The sequence below is a fragment of the Nothobranchius furzeri genome, chromosome 15 (assembly GCF_043380555.1).
Source record: "Nothobranchius furzeri strain GRZ-AD chromosome 15, NfurGRZ-RIMD1, whole genome shotgun sequence".
NCBI lineage: Eukaryota > Metazoa > Chordata > Actinopteri > Cyprinodontiformes > Nothobranchiidae > Nothobranchius > Nothobranchius furzeri.
In genome coordinates, this window is record NC_091755.1 from 58863382 (window position 1) to 58886782 (window position 23401).

The 23401-nt window shown below is 40.6% G+C and overlaps 1 protein-coding gene and 1 long non-coding RNA gene across 2 annotated transcripts; both read left to right on the forward strand.

The window, feature by feature from the left end:
• Positions 1 to 1758: 1758 nt before the first annotated feature.
• On the forward strand, positions 1759 to 4244 carry LOC139063406 (uncharacterized). Its single transcript, XR_011516769.1, has 5 exons — positions 1759 to 1895; positions 2939 to 2997; positions 3075 to 3135; positions 3439 to 3479; positions 4106 to 4244. It is a non-coding gene; the product is annotated as an uncharacterized lncRNA (long non-coding RNA).
• A 2707-nt stretch (positions 4245 to 6951) lies between these two features.
• On the forward strand, positions 6952 to 19727 carry LOC107391062 (DDB1- and CUL4-associated factor 1). Its single transcript, XM_015968110.3, has 25 exons — positions 6952 to 7143; positions 8665 to 8785; positions 8867 to 8943; positions 9028 to 9101; positions 9197 to 9310; positions 9630 to 9767; positions 9918 to 10514; positions 10873 to 10974; positions 11059 to 11217; positions 11968 to 12147; positions 12267 to 12476; positions 12583 to 12749; positions 12823 to 12947; positions 13074 to 13309; positions 13590 to 14668; positions 14749 to 14947; positions 15042 to 15124; positions 15371 to 15455; positions 15529 to 15762; positions 16147 to 16240; positions 16793 to 16897; positions 17059 to 17132; positions 17210 to 17305; positions 17411 to 17693; positions 19465 to 19727. Exons 2-25 carry the CDS (start codon positions 8673 to 8675, stop codon positions 19518 to 19520), a joined length of 4680 nt encoding a protein of 1559 aa, XP_015823596.3. The 5' UTR covers positions 6952 to 7143; positions 8665 to 8672; the 3' UTR covers positions 19521 to 19727.
• The last annotated feature ends 3674 nt before the right edge of the window (positions 19728 to 23401 follow it).

The following is a 23401-nucleotide window of genomic DNA, read 5'->3' on the forward strand; positions in this document are numbered from 1 at the left end:
AATTATCTAATTTTCATAAACAGGTTCTTCAGTACTGGAAAATGATTTACAAGCATAATTTTTCTCCACATACAAATTCAATTTGGAACAACAGATGTATATTGATAAACCGAAAATCCATTTTTTATAAGGATTGGATGGATCATGGAATTTGGACAGTTTTACACTTGTTAGACAATGATGGCAATGTATTATCGTACAATAAATTCATAGATAATTATGGCGTATCATGTACTCAAAGTAAATTCATTAAAGTTGTGAAAGCCATTCCCCCTGCAATGATTCAGATGGCTAAAGCCAGTTTAACCTATTCTTCCTCTATAATTCGTGAACCATCCTTAGTTATTGATGATTGTCAATTTAATGGAAAGTCATGCAATAATAAATTCTTAAGGACGATTCTAACCAAACAACTTTTTCCTTCTCAATTAAAAAGAAAATATTTGTTTAAAGATTATAATTTTAGGTTCTTGACTAAATATCTCTCTTTTCCAATTCCACCAAAAGCAAAAGAAAATCACTTTAAAATTTTAAATGCCATTTACCCGTCCAAGGACTATCTTCATAAGAAATTCAATATAGATACGAACACATGCACTTTTTGCAAAACTGATATTGAGACTACAGAGCACCTTTTTTATTCATGTGACAGTTCCAGATCTTTTTGGAATGATTTTCAGTACTGGTTAACCTCTAAAAGTATTGATTGCCCTTCTCTAACCTTTCAAGTAATAAGATTTGGCCTACAAACAGAAAATAAGAAATTAGAATTTGGGATTAACAACTTATGTATACTTGCAAAATTTTTTATTCATAAATGTCGCTTCTTAAAAATTACTCCGAATTTTGCTGGTTTTAAAAATGAAGTCCTTCTGTTGAAGGCTTCATTAGATAAGTGTAAATTAAAGAAGGCTAAGATCTTACTTGATTTTTTGATGTTGCTTTTCAACTGATGTAGCTAGAATGTATGTGCGTACTTATGTTTTTGTTTAGTTTTCTTTGTTTTCTTTACTTCATATGGAAGGTCATTTAATGCACGGGTATGCTGTTTTGTTATCTCTGACCTATAATGTTCCTTTTTTTTTTTTTTTTTTTTGTTGCTGTTGTTCTTTGTTTGGATGGCTGCTTTGTTCTTAACCAACTGTACTTATTCATACCTTGTTGAGTTGTAAGATATGCGCTGTATTTGTGAATCTGTACAATAAAAAAAAAAAAAAAAAAAAAGTTGTCCGCAACAACTAGAGGCCAGGAAAAAAAAAAAAAAAAAAAAAAAAAACAGACACCGGCCCATAAAAGATGAAAGGGTCGGCCCAGCGGGCAGTTGCCCGCTATGCCCTATGGTCAGTCCAGCACTGTGGGTGACATGTATAACTCACCCATTGCTGCGGGAGAACAGACTGAAGTTCATTTTCTGAACATATTTATTTTCTCTAATGAAAGTTGTTAATTTTAGGACGATTAGTTAATGCTCTAAAACTTTTAGCCAAAGCAGCAACCAATATAAAGTTCTTTCAAATAATTGTTTGAAAGTTGTTAAAGTTTTAAAAAGAAAGTATTACAGCGATCAGCATCCTGGCATGCATTGCCATCTATGACGCAATGCTCCCTGTCTCTGTCTGTCATGATTCGCCCCGGCCTCCCTGACTGCGTCGCTCCTTCCGTGATTTGCCTTATTGTTCTCACCTGCCCCTCGTTAACCCAACTACCCCTGACTGCATCCCGGAGATCGGGGCAGGGCTAAATGTGGGCGGGGTCAAACGTTTAGAGGTGGGCGGAGACAACTATTTGACTCCTGCGTCCTGCCCCTCTCTCAATGAAACCAGGAAACCGCTATGCTATGTGTGTGTGCAATGCTGTAGCCGGGACAGAGGGAAGTAGCTGCCAAAATGGAGGAGGTAAGCTAGGATTTTCTTTCTCTGTTTTAACAATATCGAGGACCAATGTTGGGCGAATGTTTTATAAACTTGGAAATTAAAGGTTTTTTTTCCCCATTATGAGTTTTAGATGATACATATAGACTATTTTACACATGCGGGGCGACTTACTTTTGAGGAGAAATGTTTACAGGGTTCCTGCTGAGTCTTAAAAGCATTGAATTTATGAATTTGAAAGTAATACCTTTAAATGACTGGAGAAACCCTTCAATTTTGGCATCTGGGTCTTAAAATTTGTGTTGGATGTAAGTTTTCTGTACTGCATTTTTCTTCTGAAGTTCATCAAAATATTCCAAACAAGTGGTGACATGAAAAGAAGCACTAGTATTAATAAAGGCTATTTTTAGACATTTATTTCAATTTTGTGTCTTTACTGTTTGCACTGTTGCTTTTATACAATAGAGATACTGCAAGAAATTAGGGTAATAAAATTAACAATAATAAAAAAACGTCTTAAAATTAAACTAAAATATAGGCAATAAAAATTATTGTTAAGGTTCAAACCAGATCGGTTATATTTTTAACCATTTGTTTAAAAATATAACCGATCTTCTACCAAGTGCCCACCCAGTGTTTTGTCAAAATATATTGGTAAAGTTGTATAGATAAATGAATGAAAACTAGTTCAATAATTTTATTTTATTTATTTACTTTTTTGCTGATAGTGCCGTGAAATAGGTATTAATTTTCTATATGGCTTTAGAAAGATCTTAAACAGACTTAAATTTAAGTTGAAGAAACCTGTAGGAACACTTTTATAGCTTTGGGGAGATATGTTGTGTGGTCATGATTACTTTTTGGTGGAAAATATATTTTACAGGGGGAAATGTTAGTTTTTTAAGCTTTTTATGTTCGTATCTGAGTTCTACACCTGATGGGCTTTATTATTATGGTTAGAGTGCTAATCTGATATGTGTAATTATATAAACGTTTTGCTCAGTCAAGTGTCAACAGAATAACATGAATGTTTTCATAGTGAATGAATGTTGTCATTGTATCACCAGGGTCTGAGGAAGACAGAGTACAGGCACGAAAAAGATGGAGAGAGGAAAGAGTAAAACAGGTGAGAGACAATTTGATTAATTCTTGTAGTTTAACTGTTGCTTGCAGACTGAAGCATAATTCCTTCACTTATTTCAGGGCCTGGAAGTGGTCCCTCCTAAGAAGTCCTGCCATACTTAATGAGTCTGTGCAGCATCAGGTATTGTTCAAACAAGTATTATTGTACACAACCCCCTAGGTTGTCGAAATGGGATGTGGGAAGATTCAAGATTCAACCTTTTGTCATATGCACAGCTAGAAAAACGCGCTTTCTGCACAATGAAATTCTTACTTTGCCAAGATTAGAAAATCAAGACCGTTCCAGACAGAGCAATTTTTTTTTCAAAGCAAGTTTTTCAGTCATTTCTCTATTTTCATTAAACCAGAATACTAAGCAACTGATCTTTTTTACAACTTGCACTGTTAATATGCTTTTTATGAACCACAATCATTTCCTTTCTAGCAGAGGCTGAGAACTTGCTGGAACTGGACACCGGGAACAGAGTATGTTTTATATTGTCGGCTTTTCTTGTGTCATTGTTTCTTCTCCAACCTTTATTTTAATTAGAGGTGTCAAATAATTCCATTACTTGCAATTAATTTTTTACAGCCATGATTAACGTGTTATATATTTTAATTATGTTAATCATTTTTAATCTACTGCTTCTTTATGGGACTTTTAAATAAACCAATTACTTTTCTTGTTCTTGAAGGGTTGATGTAAACTCATAAGTTGAATGGTTGACGTTACAGTGACAAGACCGGTGAGAGATTAGCTGCAGCAGTGTTTACTTCAGCGACCTTGTTATCTTTACTCCGTTTTTTTCACCCTTCTTGCAACTTTTTCCAAAGTTATTGTTACCATTTGGATGTAATGGGTGTGTCACTGAGCATCAAGGCTGCTGACAGCTTCTCTCCTGTATCAGACGCACATCCGTGCTGCAGTTTGGAAAGACCACAGCATCAGCTGTTTGGCTAGCTGTTAGCATTGAAAATAAGGCTTATATTATGTACAGTTATTAGATGAAATTAAAAGATTAGATTACTTGCAGATCATACATAATTAATGTAAAATATGTTTTTAATCTCTTGACAGCAGTAATTTTAATATTGTCTTTATTTTTGATTAGGAGAATTCTCTGCTTGAGGACACCTTTGAGGCAGCAAGGTGGTGTACCACAAGGTCCTTCAAAGGAAGCCTTTCCCTTCCCCAGGTCATCACCAGGGAAGCTTGCCGGAGGGCAGTGGAGAGGTTAGGCTTCTGTGATGGCCTGGATGAAGAGGAGATGAACGATTGCAGGGAACCGTTCCTGTTCATGTTTAGTTTTCAGTCAGACTATGAGGAGTTCTGCAGAGAAATTGAGGAAAAAAGGAAGATGAAGATGTTTTCTGGTTTTGAACTGCCATAGTACAGCGGTGTCACAGTTTTTGCATTCTTTTTCCTCCTCACATTGTTTTTTTGGAGGTTCTCTTGTTTTTTTTTTTGTGTGTGCTTTTTGGTTCATTTGTACTTTTTTTTTTATTCCTGTGTTGGCTGTTTGCTCTATTAAATTTACCTTTTTTGAAAAATGTAGTCTGCATTCTTGGGTGTCTCACACAATGTCTCACCACCCCGCCTCAAACCCTGGCATGTTTTAAGAAGTATCAGCTCAATTTAAGTCTCTGTTCCTCTTAATGTAGCTGATATAACTGAGTGTACAACAAATTTACCCGTGTCTGTCTATACTGTTTTACACTCACTTGGGAAATGACTATTAAAATAAAGGCAGCATTGATAAAATCAACTATTAAAATGGTTTTGACAGGTTTAAAGAATAGTCTATCAAATGCCTGAACCTTTTATATAGGTACCAAAAGTATAGCTAAAAGACACAAATACCTATGTGCTATAAATACACATACCATACAAAAGTAGAAAAGAATAAAAATATCAGAACAGATTGGATCAAAAATGGCGCCTGTAATTATCTGCTCTTTAAAATTATCATGACATCTAGCAAACAAGTCATTTGATTACCAATGTTATGCTTTACATGGGTTTTGTGGGTTTTTAGGGCTTTCTAATCTTTAGAAAGGGGCTACTGGCAGTTTCCTGGTTCCATTGAGAGAGGGGCAGGAGTCAAATAGTTGTCGCCACCCACCTCTAAACGTTTAACCCCGCCCACATTTAGCCCCGCCCCGATCTCCGGTGTGCAGCCAGGGGCTACTCCGTTAACCTGCCCATGTGTTCCCTGATTGTTCTGTGTATTTATACCTCCCTCTTTGTTCTTGTCGTGGTCGGATCATTGCGTTGTCTTCGTTGTGTTCGTGGCTGTGCTGCTACCATTAAATCCATTTTTATTTTTTCATCCGTGCCTGCTCTCTCCTGAACCCTCCACCACACATGGTCCATCACCTCCACTCAACATGACAGTCTCAATTCAACAATTATTTGCTCACTTGTGTAACACGCACTCGAAGCCTTACTGTGCACTTTGCTCAAGTCTGCAGGGTGCAGTGCGAGTATTGGGATTGGGCCATATGTTTGGTAGAATTTAAAGGAAGTGTCTCTACTAAAGATCTTATTTTAACTTTATAAATCCAGCATCTACTTGTTTTATTCCTCCTCCTTCTCTTCCATAATATAAATATTCCCAAGAGGACAAGAAATATTAGGATGTTTCTAAGGCTTCATAAAGATAAGGAGGCTAAACTATTCTGTTCTAATAAGCTTAAAAAAACAAAAAAGTAGTACCTGCTTTCAGACACCAGAAGGCAGCAACTACCCATCTTCGCTTCTTTTCTAAATGCTGTTGGAAATCAGAGTGTCGTTCTATTTCATGCCAGTGGAGGGTGCAAATTCCTAGTTATTTTCAAGGTAACAAAATCTCTCTCTCTCTCTCTCTCTCTCTCTCTCTCTCTCTCTCTCTCTCTCTCTCTCTGTATATAAGGAAAATAAACAAAATAAACTGTGATAAAACAAAGACTCAGAACTCAGTCCATGTATATATATATATATATATATATATATATATATATATATATATAGACTCGAACGCAAAACATTCAGTTTCCTTTCTGATCATTTATTAAAATAGTTTTTTTTACAATAGTACAATAATATCACGAAGTTCAGTTCAGTTCAGTTCAGTTCACTTTATTTCAAACATATACATTCACCAACATTTCATAAAATCATTCCACGCACAATTAACAAACCCTAAGGAGGAAAAAAAAAGCAACACGCAGCAATGGCCATGTTGGAGATGAGCTGGTTCTGCGCTGATTAGATCACCGGTGATCGGCGCGCAGTGCTTGCCGGTTAGCTTTGTGGCCGACATGCTCTGACGTCATTTATACGTAGGCAACAACAACAAGGCGACCGAAGATTTTGGAGCAAGGCGCTGCAGTTGCTCTCCACCGGCTGCAAAACCTAGGGCATGGCGGGAAACGCCTGGCTCTCACCTGATCTAAGATCTGATTGGTTCACATTTTGATCCAAGCATCCTGTGGTTGAATGCAAAATGTTGGTCACATGTATTCTGTAAATCATGCAACGTTGATGATGATAACTATATGGGCCATAAAGAGAAATGTGATTTGTGTTCTTTTGTCACGTTTCCTATGAGCACACTAAAGCTACAGCTGAGAACCTTTACTTATTATTACAGTCAGGTCTCCATATACAATATATGATATCCACAAGCGCGTAAGGTTGTGTTTCGGTTGCTAACAGGCACCAGAATTAAAATGAATAATTAAACAATTATGAACTCTAACGCGACATCTTCATTCATCGTCATCCGCGAGCTACACATGTAGGGAAATCTGTCCGACTAGGTTGGTTTATGCTTAAACGCCGACTTTCAGCCTCTCCCCCTGCTGCGTCCGTCGGCTCTCGTCTGTTTTCCAGGCGAGGCGCTGCTCAACTCGAACAAGCCCAATTTGCCATTGAGATGTGACGTCATTAACCGCGACTGTCGCTGGTGAATTGACGAGTAGAACGTGTTCGCCATAATGATAATAAACCGTGAACACAAAGCTACAAGAAGGCCCATTAAATGGTTCCTGTGAAACGGTAATAGATGCGCTGATATTTACCAAACGTCATTCAAGTCAGGACTCGTCTGGCTGGACTGAAATCTCAGTTTATCTGAGAAAAGGAAGCAAGACCTAAGAGGAAAACGAGGTAAAGTTAGCATGCTGACTAACTAGCTAGGCTCACCCGAGCAGTTTCTAGCTAGTTTTCAGAGCCGTGTTCTATGTGCAGGCAGGTTTACTGAGCCGAAACTGCACACTAAGTTTTAAACTGCAGAATAATTCTGAGCTAAGGTAAACAACTGCACTTGAAGCTAAAAGTGGCGACTTTAAGGAGTAGTGTGTGTGCAATAGTGAGGCTAGCTTCTTGTTTAGCCACTCAGCAAGAAAAACATCGCAACAGGCAGAAAGCATCAGCTAGCGGAGTTTTCCTGTTGCAACTAAATATCAACTATTACTACCTGATTATTTGTGATAATCATGTTTATTTAGCTTTTCGGTACGATTAAATAAACCAAGCGTTATGCAAAAATAGTTTATCCAGTGCGCTAACTTGAGCGTAACTTTGACAGTTGAGTTCCCCAGAGAACATCTGCACCTGCAGCGGTTTGAGTCAATAAGCTTCTCATCAGGGCTACAAAACTGGAAACGATTTCCGCTCAATTGTTTTTGTTATTTTTATCATTAACCCACGACAACGCACATTCCACCCATCACAGCCCTTTCCCAGTTAATCTAATTTAGTTAATATCCATATGAGCTATCGTGGAACGCAACAAAACAGCTGTGACGATAATTAATAAATCAATAAATCATGATAGATGAAAAGGAACTCAATAATTTTTCCAGCCTCAGTATATCGAGGATAAGATATGTTCAACTCTACTATTAATATTTATCATTATTGAAATGCAGTATTGGTTGTTGATGACACTGGATATTGTATTTATTGTTTTGGAAAGATGAGGTTTATTTTATTTTTGGTGCAAGCTTTTCTAACCGAGTGAGAGTCCCTTAAAAATGTTTTTGTTTTATTTATTTGAAGTTCTGGTTCGTGACATTCCAATGTTAAAAGTTTACTTTTGGCATTTTAAATGGTGTACTTGCATTATTATGATATGTTAACATTACGTATGTGGTCATTTTGGTCTCAATAATGTCGACAATAATATCGTTTATCGTCAATAATTTGTTGGACAATAAACCATCGAGCAAAATTTGTTATCGTCCCAGGCCTACAGATGCAGAATTGTAAGAACCAACTGAACATCCTAGAAATCACACTAACCTGTGTTGTCTCCAGAGCCAGGGATACTTAAAGTCCTAGAGAGCAGAAGCTACAAGCAAGGAATAAAAACTGAATTATGCTAAACTGTAATTGAAATCTTTATAGAGGAAAGTAAATTAGGCAAGCTCAATGTGTAATGGGAGGTCCTACCTAGGTGATTACCAGTTTAACGTTGTGGTAGTTTTAGTTTCTTTTGATGTTAAAAGATAAACGTTTGAAGCATAGAAACAACAAAGACATCAAACCTCTGACTGAAAACCAGAGTCAGGAAAAAAGCTGATGGAAGAAACTGGCATCTACTGTTTAGGCATGCTGTATGGAACACTTGCCTATAAGCAACTAAATGTGATAACCCTAAAAAACCTAACCCTGTCATCCTGTCAGCCCGTGCCATGGCATCAGCATCTGCCACTGTAGACTCAAAGGCAGAGCTGACTTCTCTGCTGGAACAATGGGAGAAAGAGCAGCAAAGCAACACACAGGAGCTGGTCAACATCCTCACAAAGTAAGAAGGCATGCTAACGGATTACTGGGTTTCAGATCATTCCAGGAGTGCAGAAGGGTTTAATATGTTGATGTGTTTCAGAATCTCAGAGTTGGTTGAAAAGGAGACCGAGGAGTACCACAAAGCAGACCCCGACCCTTTTGATGATCGACATCCTGGTAGAAAAAAAACACAAGCAGCTTAATTTCATCCTGTAGCAGATTTCTTATTATAATGCTTGATGTTTCCTTCCTGACCACTAGGGAGAGCTGATCCAGAGTGTGTGTTGGGGCATCTCCTGAAGATCTTGTTCAAAAATGATGACTTCATGAACACAGTAAAAATAAAAAGACTGATTTAGAAAAAAACAACTAAAAATACAGTTTAGTCAGAAAATCGTGAAAATGAATACATCTTTTTTTTCTGTTGTAGTTGGTGAACAGCTATGTGATGACCAGCAGAGAATTCTCCTTAAACGCAGCAGCTTGTCGTTTGCTGCAGAACATCATGCCTGGATTGGAGACGGCTGTGGTTTTTCAAGAAAAAGTAGGTTGTTAGTCCTAATCTCCATGATGCATTTCCTACATTCAACTTGTTATTTTACCATGTCAGTAACCTTAGTTATCAAATATCACAGTGTCAGTATTAAGATTGATTTAAAAAACGCAGATTATTCTGTATATTTTTTAGCTTTAAAGTGACACACTTGCTTAAAAAGGTGTTGCCTTTAACTTTTATTCATTTAAGTAGATCAAATGACCAACTCTGATCAGACAAAGTGCTTTTTTCTTTGTGATGATTTATAAATTGCTGATGTTCTCATCATGTTTATATATTCTTCACCACTCTGATTTGCTCTTCTCAGGAGGGAATAGTTGAAAGGCTGTTTAAGTGGGCGCAGGAGGCTGAGCAGCCTCTGAGAATCTATGCCACCGGCTTGTTGGCAGGCGCCATGGAGAACCAGGACATTGCTGCGAACTACAGAGAAGAAAACTCAGTTCTGGTCTGTAGTTGTATTTTATTCTGATATTAATTTGTATCGGTGAAGACCACAGAAGTTTATAATGGTAGAAAAAAGCTTTACTGGTTATATCTGGTGTTTCCAAAAGCAGCAAGTGATGCAAGCTTAGTTTTCCTTGTCTAACTTTGACAGGTGCCTTTGATGCTGCATCGGTTGCGTGAGCTTCAGGATAAAGACGCCGAGAACAAAAGGGAGACCAAACGACCGAGCCCCAGAAAGACTCCGAGTGAGCCTCTGTTACCTTTAGATGAAGAGACTATTGATGGAGGCTTTGAAGAGAAACCCTTCACACCGAGCAGACTTGGGACTGAAAAAGAAGCAACGAGTCAGCAGGACGATGCTGAAATTCCCTTCTCCTCCATTGAGCCTGAGAACGAGCTCTCGTTCCGTTTCAGCTCGCCTGACAAGACGAGCAGTCGTGCCAACTCGGGTGTTAAAACCATGATGAAGCCCATGTCTGCCCCAGGGTCGCTTACCCATCCGGGCCTGTCTGATGGTAGCAGCTACCTGAGGAGGAGGGTAGAGAGGGATATTGCCAGGATTTCAAAACAGAAGCTGAATTTTTCTTTGCCTGAACCAGAGAGGACCTTTAGTGAGCTTTCCAACAGCAGCTGGTCAGAGATGAGCCCCTGGGTGATCGGCAACAACTATCATCTGTACCCTTTGACCCCAGAGATAGAGCAGAGACTCATTCTGCAGTATCTCACCCCACTGGGGGAGTATCAGGAGGTTGGTCCCTTTAAATCATAATTATCAAAAAGCAAAATATTCATTCTGCAGCTTTTTTGACCCTTTCAGTGTAAGTTTAAGGCTTAAACAGCCAAACTTAAGGATTTATAGATGTGATTGTTGCTGTAGAGTATAATATTATTGTTCAGCCCTTCGCTCCACGTGATGCTGCAAACCTACCAGTGGGTGTCAGTATTCTATAGTGAAGACTACGTAAAGAAAGCTTTTAAACTCTTTTGAAGGATGCTTAATTTGCAAAGCCAGTCGTGACGTGTCGTTCATAAATCCTCACATTTAGCCACCCAGAAATTTTTAAAACAAACATTTGTTCCTCCTCTCTTCCTGTTGCTGTCTACAGCTACTTGCTGTGTTTATGCAAATGGGAGCTCGTGAGCTACTCATGCACTATATGGATCTAAAGCGGACCAATGATGTACAGCTGACGTTTGAGGCTCTTAAGGTAAACCCACGTTTCTCTCCTTATGCTAAAAACAGTAAAAAAAACATCCTCATGTTTGTTTTTCTTTTCCTTTTTTCTTTACAGTATTTGGCTTCACTGCTTTTGCACAAGAAGTTTGCTGCAGAGTTTGTTGCTCATGGAGGAGTTCAGAAGCTGCTGGAAATCCCAAGGCCTTCAATGGCGGCTACTGGAGTGTCACTGTGCCTCTATTACCTTGCCTATAACCAGGACGCCATGGAAAGGGTACGACAGATCCCTCCTTTGCCTTTAGAAAGGTTTCTGATAACAAATAACACCTAAATGTTTTCTGGAGCAATAGATTCATCCTTTCCCTCATTATGGGATGTCACCTCTGTAGGTTGAGCTACTTCCCACAGATGCTGTCAGACTTTATCACACAGGGCTCTGGTGGGTTTTGAGGCCAACTGGACATTTTCTGATGCTCGTCTTCTTTGAGTCATCTCTTGTCAGTCTCTGCAGAGCCCACTGCTGTCCTGGTGGAAGCAGGCTGCTGTAGGAAAGCGCTGTTGCCATGTGGGGGTGTAACTGCTCTGCAGACATTTTTAGGCAGGCAGGGGGGTGTTAAAATAACAGTCGTGTGCATGCTAGGATGCAGGATTGCAGACCGAATGTTGCATTGTAAATGAGATTGTTTTGTTACAGCTGAGCAGCAATAATAATAATAATAATAACATATTTTATTTAAAAGTGCCTTTCTGGTCACTCAAGGACACTGTACAGAATAAAAACACAAATCATTCAGTAAGTAAACATACGTAAACATGAACAAACAAGGCACTCTAAAATTCAAAGCTGATATGTGGTTATGAAGAGGTGAGTTTTGAGTTGTTTATTGAATTCTGTGAATGAGTTCATGTTCTTGATGAGAAACATACCTCTTAATTATTCTAAAACCAGCTATGAGACATAAATGATGTTAGACTACTTACCCAGTTACTCTTGCTTGTGTTTATTCTTTTCTATTTTCTGAAGGTGTGTATGTTGCCCCACTCTGTGCTGTCAGATGTGGTTGGTTACACACTGTGGTTGCTGGAGTGCTCACACGCGTCGGGCTGCTGCCATGCCACCATGTTCTTCTCCATCTCGTTTTCCTTTCGGGTCATTCTGGAGCTTTTCGACAAGCAGGACGGTCTCCGGCGGCTCGTCAATCTGGTAAGGCGAGCCATCCTGGCTGTGTTAAACTAATCAAATCTAGAAAGTCCTCCAAAACAGATCAGAATCTCTTCAAACTACTTCATGTTGATGGTTTCTTATGAACTGGCTGTTCTCAGATCAGCACACTGGAGATCCTGAATCCTGAGGACCAGGGAGCACTGCTGAGTGATGATGAGATTTTCTCCAGCAGGCAGAGAGCCAAGCACACCTGCATGGCTCTGCGTAGATATTTTGAGGCCCATCTGGCAATCAAGGTGGAGCAGGTGAAGCAGTCACTGCAGCGCACAGAGGGGGGTGCTCCCATTCACTCACAGCCATACTACAAGGTGCACAGATGTTTAAAGATGGACTTGCATCATTGAAGATTCATGTTTATTTAGTTGCATTAGCCTTCATGCGTTATTTCTTCTTTGCCCTGGTCTTCCTGATCAGGCTGTCAGCTTTAGTCGTGAGCAGGTGGTGGAGATGATGGAGTTTCTGATAGCGTACGGTCTGAGGCTTTATTGGGAACCAGCAGAGCTTTTCCACAAGTTGTCTTGTGTCCAGCTGCTCCTGCAGCTCATCTCTATTGCCTGTGACTGGAGAACCTACTATGGCAGGTACTGACTGAGTTTCCGTGTTTAGATGTAGAGTGGTCTGTGGCATTGTGATGAGCATCTTTGCTTCCTGCAGGGGCGACACGGTCCGTTACGCCCTTGACATACTGAGTATCCTGACGGTCGTTCCAAAGACACAATTGTTGTTGTCTGAACCGGTCGCTGTGCTCGACGAGGGAGGATCCACTGTCTCCACTGTTGGTGGGTCTTCTCACAGAGCAACAAGCACAGTCTTCGTATTTCATCTAACTGTAATTCATGCCGTTTGTCCCGTTATTATTGTTTAGGATTTGTGTGGATTAGTTGACTCTTCTCCTTTTCTTTCAGGGATGAGCATAGTGCTGGCTGTGGCAGAGGGAGAGGTGTTTGTGAATGATGCTGAGATTCAGAAGTCAGCTCTGCAAGTTGTTATTAACTGCGTTTGCGCGCCAGACAAGCGCATGTCCAGCATTGGCAAGTTTACTGCAGGGACCCCCCGCCGGCGCCTGCCACAGCAAACCAAAGCCAATGAGAGTGTGCTCACCAAGATGTGGAACGTAGTGCAGTCGAACAACGGCATCAAGGTAGTTCTAACGCAAACCACTCAGCTCATTAAACTGTTGATGTAATTACAATAGAAGGTAATAATCTCCTGTTTCTGGTCTTCCTGGGTGTTTAGTTGGAGCACATGCTGACTCACATGTTCATAGAGGCTAAATGTGCTGATCGGCTTTGACTCCTTACACACGATTCTGACACTTTTGACTCTTTTAACTTGTCTGGAATTCATCCTCATTGAAAAGCTGCTTTTCCCCCCAGAAATGCTCTCAGTTTTCTGAGTCTTTGTTTTAAACTGTCCTCCAGGTGCTGCTCTCCCTGCTGACTGTGAAGATGCCCATTACAGATGCAGATCAGATCCGGGCTCTTGCCTGTAAAGCTCTGGTGGGTCTGTCTCGCTCCAGCTCTGTCAGACAAATCATCAGCAAGCTGCCGTTGTTCAGCAGCGGACACATCCAGCAGCTCATGAAGGAGCCTGTGCTCCAGGACAAACGCAGCGAGCATGTCAAGTTCTGTAAGTTTGCTGCCGAGCTGATGGAAAGGATCTCTGGGAAGCCGTTGCTGATTGGTACAGACGTGTCTCTGGCGTGGCTGCAACGGGCCAGTGTGGTTGCTCAGTCAAAGATCACCTTCCCTGAGAAGGAGCTGCTGCTGCTCATTAGGAACCACCTTGTGGCCAAAGGCCTGCATGACACGGCAGTGACTCTCACCAAAGAGGCCGATCTCCCCATGGCGTGCCTGTCCCATTCTTCACATTTACCTACAGCCTTCCCTTCTGTTGCTCCGCCCCCTTCCGCTTCTTCTGTTGCCACACTTCCTCGCACTCCACGGCTGGCCAGTGGTGTAGCATCAAGACTTGGTAGTCATCCCTCTCACTCATCCACCTCAGGACTCGGCCATCTGCAACCTCGCCCCTCCACGTCACAGCCAGCTGCTGCTGCTGCTACCAGCGCGACCCCATCAACATCTGTCCCCCATTGTAACAGCGGCTCTCCATTGATCGGACGCATCGTTTTCTCTCGTGAGCGACAAATGGAGTGCAGTACAGCTCACTGCAAGAAGTCCCGCGTGCTCCGACAGAAGTCTGACCACGGGGCTTTCAGCCAGAGTCCAGCCATGAAGAAGCAGTTTGACAGACATTTGCCTTCCCCGCCTGCACTAGACAGCATCATCACAGAGTACCTAAGGGAGCAGCACGCTCGCTGTAAGAACCCAGTCGCAACCTGCCCCCCCTTCTCTCTCTTCACCCCTCATCAATGTCCCGAACCCAAACAGAGACGGCAGGCACCCATCAATTTTACATCCCGGCATTCACGAAGAGTCATTTATCCAAAATATGGTGGCGTGGATGGGGGATGCTTTGACAGACACTTAATCTTCAGCAGGTTGGCAATTTTATTTCTTTTATGTTTTCTTTCCATCAGCCTTTTTCATTTTTAAATTTTCCAACCATTTCTCTGTCCAGGTTTCGTCCCATCTCTGTGTTCAGGCAGCCCGAAGAGGACGAGAGCGGATTCATGTGTTGTGCCTTCTCGGCTCGCGAACGCTTCCTGATGCTCGGAACGTGTACGGGGCAGCTGAAGCTCTACAATGTGTTCACAGGCCAGGAGGAGGCCAGCTACAGCTGTCACACCTCAGCAATCACTCACCTGGAGCCCTCGCGGGTCTGTAGAGTGACGTGTGATGAGTTGTTTTCTATAAAACATCACGAATCACATTTTTTTGTACTAAAAATATTCCTCTCATTTATGTTTTTAGGATGGTTCCCTGCTTTTAACGTCAGCCTCCTGGAGTTACCCCCTGTCTGCTCTGTGGGGCATGAAATCCGTGTTCATCATGAAGTGAGTGATGTTTTTATCAACTACATGTAACAAGCTTAGAAAAATAAAATAGTTTTTATCTCAGTTGAGTTTGAAGTTTAAGGTGCCAGTATCCTCTCCTATTAACTTAAATGTAAAAATAAGCATCACTCAGGTCCATCTTTGTCAGAATTATGAAGAGCCACAGATGTTTTCATGGTGCTGCGTGACCTAAAGGTCCCTGTTTTATCGTTCTTAGCTTCTCCATGTTGCACTTGTTGTTTTCAGGCATTCCTTTCTGGGTGACCATTATGTGGAGTTCAGTAAGCTTTCACAAGACCGCGTCATTGGCACTAAGGAACACTTGGCACGGGTGTGTATGATTTGTTTATGTTTGCTAACGTTGTAGGATAATGATGCTGAAGCTTCCTGCTTCTCTTTGTCAGATTTATGATATCCAGACGGGTCAGGTTACTCTGACCCTCAACAACCCAGACCTGGCTAACAACTACAAGAGGAACTGTGCCACCTTCAACCCAACAGACGACCTGGTGCTGAACGACGGCGTGCTGTGGGACGTTCGCACGGCTCAGGCCATCCACAAGTTCGACAAGTTCAACATGAACATCAGCGGGGTCTTTCACCCCAACGGCCTGGAGGTCATCATCAACACAGAAATCGTATCCTTTTGAAATTCCCCACTTTATTTTTTAGCTTCTCGACTCGTGGTGAAAAACCCACATTTTGACTTTGCACACATGCTGAATTATTTTGAGCAGAGTAGCTGGACGTGTGTACTTGACCATTTGTTGAAGAAAGTTTAAAGGGCCATTTAAAACTGCATAATGATGCTTATGGGTGCCCGTTTGCCAGTGGAGACGTATATTAATCAGCTTTAAAGTTGCTCCAGTGGTGAGATAACCAATTAGGTGTTCTGCTTCACTTGTAAACATTAAATATTTATTCCACTGAAAATCGGTTTATTCCCCAGAGGAGTCTTGTGATTGTTGTTTAGTGGAGTTGAACTGGAAGCGGATGTTTTGTTGCTTAACTGTAAATCTCAGTGGGATCTTCGGACCTTCCACCTCCTCCACACGGTCCCCGCTCTGGACCAGTGCAGAATAGTGTTCAACAACAGCGGCACCGTCATCTACGGAGGTAAACACACGAGTCGCTGGATCGTGGGGGGTTGAGTGCACTTGGCCTCCAGCCCACAACTCGATTCGGTCAACCCGAGTGTGTGAATAGTGTGTTTTAATGAAAGGCTGGTAATTATCAAGCAAAGTGAGCGTGTGTTTATTTATAGATAGGTGTGAACAGAGCCTGTAGAGGTGTGTTTGCATGCCCCTGGCACCAGAGCTAGGGCCAAAAGGACAGAAGGCTGCATGTTGGACACTCACTCACACACACACACTCACTCACTCACTCACACACACACTCACTCACACACACACACACACACACACACACACACACACACACACACACACACACACACACACACACACACTCACTCACTCACTCACTCACTCACTCACTCACTCACTCACTCACTCACTCACTCACACACACACACACACACACACACGCACACTCACACTCACGGGCGATGGAGTGGTTGAACCTTTCAGCCACTCAAAAGCAGAACCACCTTCTCCATTCTGCTGTGCTCAGCTGTCATTTACTTGTTCCTCTTGGCTGTTTTTGCAGCAATGCTGCAAGCTGATGACGAAGACAACATGATGGAAATGCAGATGAAGAGTCCGTTTGGTTCATCCTTTAGGACCTTCAATGCCACCGATTATAAACCCATCGGTAAGGCTTTTTATGTTCAACTGGCTTTGGCTGATTGCTCCTAAGGGGTTTAATAATCAAACGCTTGAAGAAGTATTTTTATATTTTAAGATGTAATCGTACATAATCACCTTGTTATCACGTTTTAATAAATCATGATGGGTTTTTTTTCCCTTTTACAGCTACGATCGATGTCAAGAGGAATATTTTTGACCTTTGCACAGACACTAAAGACTGCTACCTGGCTGTCATCGAGGTGAATTCTCATTAATCACTCTACATGCATAAGATACTCGGGTCTAGTTTAAAATCTTTTCCTTATTCGTCCTGTAGAACCAAGACTCGGCCAACACAGACACCGTGTGTCGGCTCTATGAAGTTGGCCGACAGAGACTGGCAGAGGAAGAGGAGGAAGATGAAGAGGATCAGGTCTTCACTTTTTTTTCTCTTTTTTATTCGGATAAATGATCAACTTTTGGGCTTCGGTTTGCAGAACCGAGACGTTTTGTATTAAATGTTTTGTGTGTGTTGCAGGAGGATGACGAGCAGGAGGAAGATGACGATGATGACGATGATTCTGATGATGACATTGACACAGATCCTCTTATTGCTGAACTTGAAAACGAGAACGGCGGCGAGGATGAAGATGACGAAGATGAAGACGATGGTGTTGAAGAATTCCCCCCCTCCGATGAGGAAGTGGCTCGTCTCCTGGAAGATGACGGGGACGCTGGGGATGATGACGACGAAGACGATGATGACGACAACGATGATGATGATTCTGATAATGAGGATGTGGATCTGGAAGGCGACAATGGTGAGGAGGCTGGAGTTTGTTTATGCACGTTTAGTTTGTTTGTCCCTGATGGAGAGGATCCGTTGCCAGGGTAACCAGACCAGCTGTTAAGTAATAACTTTCACAATGTCGTCACTCAGAATCTCCATTTCCCACCAATGCTTCCTCCGTTTTTGGTAACTCCATTCTTATTATTTGGGCAGCAGAAACTGACATTTAAACATTTCTATAAAATTTACTTGCAAATTTAAAAGATTTAAAATCTGGAAAATTACTTCAAATTATTTCCTAATCGGGGAAAGAAAATAAAAAGTGCAGAAATGTAAAACCTGCAGCTGAATTTGAGTCGTTTCATACTTGAAATAATGGGAATGAGAGGTATGCAGAAACCCCACACCCCGTTACTCTTCAGTTTCAGCTGGAGTGGGGGCGGATAATCCACTTTTTCATTCCTGCTTTCTGCTGCCGGTGTGATGGTTGAGAACAGGATTCATTTAAAAGTTGTCAAAAGAACTTCTCAGCGTTGGGTCCAGAGGAGCCCGAGGAAGCCTTGGTGGCTTAAAGATTACCTCTCTGCATTTTTATTGGGTTATTTCAACAATTAAGGGTAAAAGGAAACCCGCCCATCACGCTTTGATGCTACACATGAGGTGTTGCAGAGGTGTGACTTTGGTGGATCAATGTGGAGAAACCATTTATTCCTGACCCCAGAACAGCTTTAGGTATATGTCGACTTATTCCTTTTGAGATGTTGATATCTGACTTTAGGTATCTGCTGACCAGAAATATTTTCATCCAAATGCATTTGACCTAACCAACATATTAACATGTTTTCTTGGCAGTAAGAGCTGTTTGGCATCAATCTAACAGCAGCCTGCGCTTGTCTTTCCAAACAAAGCACACAAAAATAAACTTGCCTCAGAGTTTTCCAACAGGCAGCTAACATTTCAAAATAAAAGCATAAAGGCTGAAAGCTCAAAAGAATACAGAATATAATTAGTTTAGCTGTCCTGTTGTCTGCTGAACGACCACATCTGTAGGCTGCCAGTGTTGCGTTGCTGAATTTTATTACTGGTTAAAACTGAACCAGCCCATCACAACTCCCACCTCTCTAAACCTCTGAATTATCATGACTCGTTGGTCATGCAACTCTAGTTAACCCTAAAACATCTCCTTAATGGGACGTGTTGTTCAGTCTGCAGGTTACAGCAAACGGCTCCTACTGTTTGTCTAAACCTACAGAAATCTGTCCAAAATAGCCATTTGTAATATAGATGAGACTAATGTAAAGATTTAAATGTCTAATTATAAAAGATTATATTTTGCTGAAATGTATTGATTGCAGGTGTTTATTTTATATAACGCCATAGATCAGAGTTTAAATAACCTTGGCTGAATGAGGCTGATCCTTTTTACAAGGTCAGTTCACCCTAACGATACATAAATCTGTAATTAATGGATAAGATGTTTTATGTGGTACAAATGTGCCTTTTCCGTATTTTCATGCTTGTTTTAGTCACTTAGGCATTTAAAAAACTGCTGTGCAAGTTTATTTTAGGAGCTGACATATAAAACCAAAATTTGTGAAGGGTGTGTGTGTGTGTGTGTGTGTGTGTGTGTGTGTGTGTGTGTGTGTGTGTGTGTGTGTGTGTGTGTGTGTGTGTGTGTGTGTGTAGCAACTAGGGCTTCCTGTTTTTGCCATTTTGGCACTTTCTCTCCTCTCCCTCTGACCCACTCAGCAGAAAATCTAAATTCCCAAACTTCTGAATCTGTTCATCTTTCACCCAAACAGACAGCTCGGACAACTCTGACCTTGAGGATGACATCATCTTATCCCTGAATGAGTGAGGAGGTGGGGGGGGCAGGCTGCCAGCATCTAGGACTCAGGATTCAGACAACTGGTCACGACTCCTGCCTCACAGATGTTAAAGCTGCAGAGGAACAGGAGCGACAAGGAAAGTATGCTGAAGGAGCCTTGGAGTACTGCCATTTTGAAACAGTAGGTGTCTGAACTTTTAGTGACAGTGAGTGAGTGTAAAAATAAAAAGATTGTATGAGGTATAATTTTATAAAAGAAATGTGAGTTTGAGTGAGATAAGTTGTGTGTAGATATGATGAAAAAAACATTTTCTTTTAGTTTTTTCTCCTTAAAGAATCGTTTCATTTAAGATTGACTTTCTTGAAAAGCCTTTGTCCAGTCAGATTACCCTTTGTTAGAGAAAAGATTTTCATTCTGAGGATTGTTAGTGTTGCTGAGAAAACAAGGCTCCTAAATGCTAAATATTCCCCAAAAGGACTCAAGTGTTGGTCCAGCAGCTACGGTAATGCACCAGCACATTGCTGATGGTTTGTCAGGTTTCTAAGCCCACCTTTTAGTTATTCTTTTAACATAAATTGTTGACCAAAGCTCAGCTTGCAAAAGCACCATTTCAACGTCATGGTTACATAAAAATAACTCTTATGGAAACGAACAAAAAATGTGAGCCCACAGTCGCCCAGCTCACATACAGCAGCCTCAACAGCCTCTTTGTTCCTCTTTTAAAGCTGTGCATTTCATCTCAGTCACTAGTTCGTTTAAAGACTGATTTAAACTTTTCTTGTTACGTTTAAAAAATCAAAAACAAAAGTCTGGTCAAATTCAGGAAAGAAAGGTAAGTGTGCATTTCCACTGATGGGAAACCCAAGATTGTTGTTGTGAAAACAAGAGCCTGCACACGCACACCTTTTGTGCAATTAAAATGTCAAGAATATTCCTGTTTTTGACTTTAGTCCATGGAATGGCTTTGTTCCTTTCCCATTTATAAAACAATTTATGTAGAATTTTTGGAAAAAGTTTATGTACAGGTTGTATGTATTGAAAGTATTTTTACTATAAATAAAAGTTGGAAACTTTGTTTTCAGTGTTTTTTTTTTAATTAAATGTGTTTGCTGTGTCTGCTGGTAAATAAAGTGCTTTTAAGTCTTTAAAGGAAAATGACAAATACCACACATAAACCTGTTTTCAAATAAAAATACAACAGAAGGGACCTTAAAGAACATTTAGAGCTGAGGTTTGTTTTTAAGGTTTACATAGTGGATGTTAGTTCAATAATTCAATATATCTATTGATAGACATGTGGTGTGATAGATTAAAAAAAAGTTTCCTTTTTTCATTATAACCTATCGGGACTCACTACTTACTCCTAACCAATCAAAATCACAGACTCTCTACTTCACCAGGCCCTCCTCTTCTCAAGCCAAAACAGCATGAGCAAGATGTCTCTGCCAGAAGAGGCGGAGAAAAAATAAAGATGGCAAAAATAAAATGGCCAGGGTTGCTCGTAAAATATATTTCAATAATTATCGATGTAGATCAGTATTACAAAATGTTATCGATATACATTTTTTCTGTAGTGTCCAGCCCTAATACATAGTCATATTTTAAGTAACTTGTTTAGTTAGGTTATCTTGTTTTAGCACTTAAGTGATCACATCAGTGTTTAGGAAGCATGAAAGAGTTTCAATGACTGTGTTTGTTGTCAAAAAGAAGAGAAATAACATCAAGACGGGGAAGTTTCGTTTGTTTTTCAGGTCACTCTGTAAAGACTATAGTTGATAGAATTTTTCAACAGGTAAAATTTTTTAATTTGAGCAAACAGATTGGGGTATCTCAGGGTTGTGTAAGCGGCCCATTGTTTTTTGCTTTAACCTGGTTTGCATCGCTATGTCTGGTGAAAGGAAGTCAACTGAACTATTTTAGCCTTTGGGCTAACAACTGACTGGTAAAAACAAGCACAAAGTTATATATTCACTTTCTTTGATTTAACATGTACACCCCCATACTACGACTCCCGCTGCTGTAGCAGCAGGAAATCTCTTAGAATTGTCTCAGTTTTGACACATCTTACATTTAAATTGGATAAATACTTCTCAATACAAAGCAAATTATTCAGAACTGAAACACGTGAGCTTTTCATTTCTGAGGAGATGTCTGCAGGTGTATTTCCTCTACGATGATTTGAACTTCTTTCATCAAAATGCCTCAGTAAGGAGACTTATGGAGACCTTCATAATCTGCAGACGGTTAATAATCAAAAAATTAATATAGATAAAATACATTTCCTGAAACAGTATGGTACACCGTTGGCTCATGCAGCATGGTTTATTTTAAAGTGGCTGCAGTAGATGAGGTGGTACAACATGCAGCTTGCTGTTCACTGCTCCTGGTGAGCATAGGGATTGTAATCCATGTTTTTTGTGGATATTCTGAAAAGAAGCTGAATAGCATCAGCTTTTTAAAAACATACTGTCAGGAAGATAACACGCTATAATTATCTTCTTTGTGCCACAGATTTACCATTTGCAAGCAGCAGTTTCACTTGAGCACATTTTCTTCCATCATGATGGAGGCTTGTAATTTGTTACATAATGTATTTTTCAAAAATGTTTATTATCTGGGATGCATATTTAGCTTATAAAACGCCCCATTCTCTCCCTGCTTTATGCATGTGATTGGAACACCGCCCACCATGTTCCACTTGAAGTATTAGACAGATGGGAGTCAGTCACAGCAGCGCTATGATGGAGAGAAATTACCCAGCTGAATCTGCCCTCCCTCCCACACTACATCAAACTCACTGGGCTGCTTAATGTTCACCAAATCACACCATTTTGCTGCCTTGTCTATAGGAAAGGGGTGCAGCGCATTTCACCTTTTTGAGTCACGACTTCTCGGAACAACCAGGCAATTGTTTACCCAACCCATAAAGATTTATGTATTTGCAAAATTAACACCTTCAGGACACATTTAAAAAAATTAAAAGAACCATCTCAAATAAGTTCAATGAATGGACTAAAGCAGCCGTCTGAAGCTGTCAGCAGCAGTTCTACCATATTTAAGATGATGTCAGGACAAAAAACAAAAACTAACAAGTGTTTATTCAAATTTTACTTCCCTTGACGTGAAAATTCACTCAATTCAGTTCAGTTTATTTAAATAGCGAAATCACTACAACAGTAAGGCACTTCACAAAGTAAACATTCCAATTGACTTAAGTTCATTGTGCCAGTTAAAGTTAAGGAACCCAGCAGATTGACTTTACAGCCACCCTAGCAAGCATGTAGAGACAGTGGAGAGCAAATTGGTCCTTAATAATAATAATAATACATTAAACTTATATAGCATTTTTTAGGACACTCAAAGACGCTTTCTTGCACTGTCACATTCATACACTGCTAGTGATGGTAAGCTACTTTGTGGCCACAGCCGCCTGGGGTGGTCTGACAGAGGCGAGGCTGCCATTTGGCACAGTCGGCCCCTCTGACCACCACCAAGGCTGGCAAGTTGGCCCAGGGACACAACAGCAGAATACCCATGGCGGGAGCTGGAATCATACCCATTACCATCTGATCATGAGGCAACCCACCCTACCTCCTGAGCTTCTGCTGCCCCCCTTAAGTATTTTATTCACTTTTTGAGTTTGCAAGTTCAGCATGGCGGATGCAATAAAATCAGCTGATGATTGGAATTGGCTAATATTCAGCTTGATTGGTTTAATAAGTGACCAGCCAAACAGAATTTTAAAATGATATATTCTTTGTTGTCTTAATACAACAACAACAACAACAATAATAATAATAATAAACCAGCAGCAATCCTTGACTTTTATGCTAATAATTGTTTGTGCTATTAGGTCTAGTTCATTTCTTGAATTAAAAGTATAAAAACTACATTTTAGAAATACGGAAAG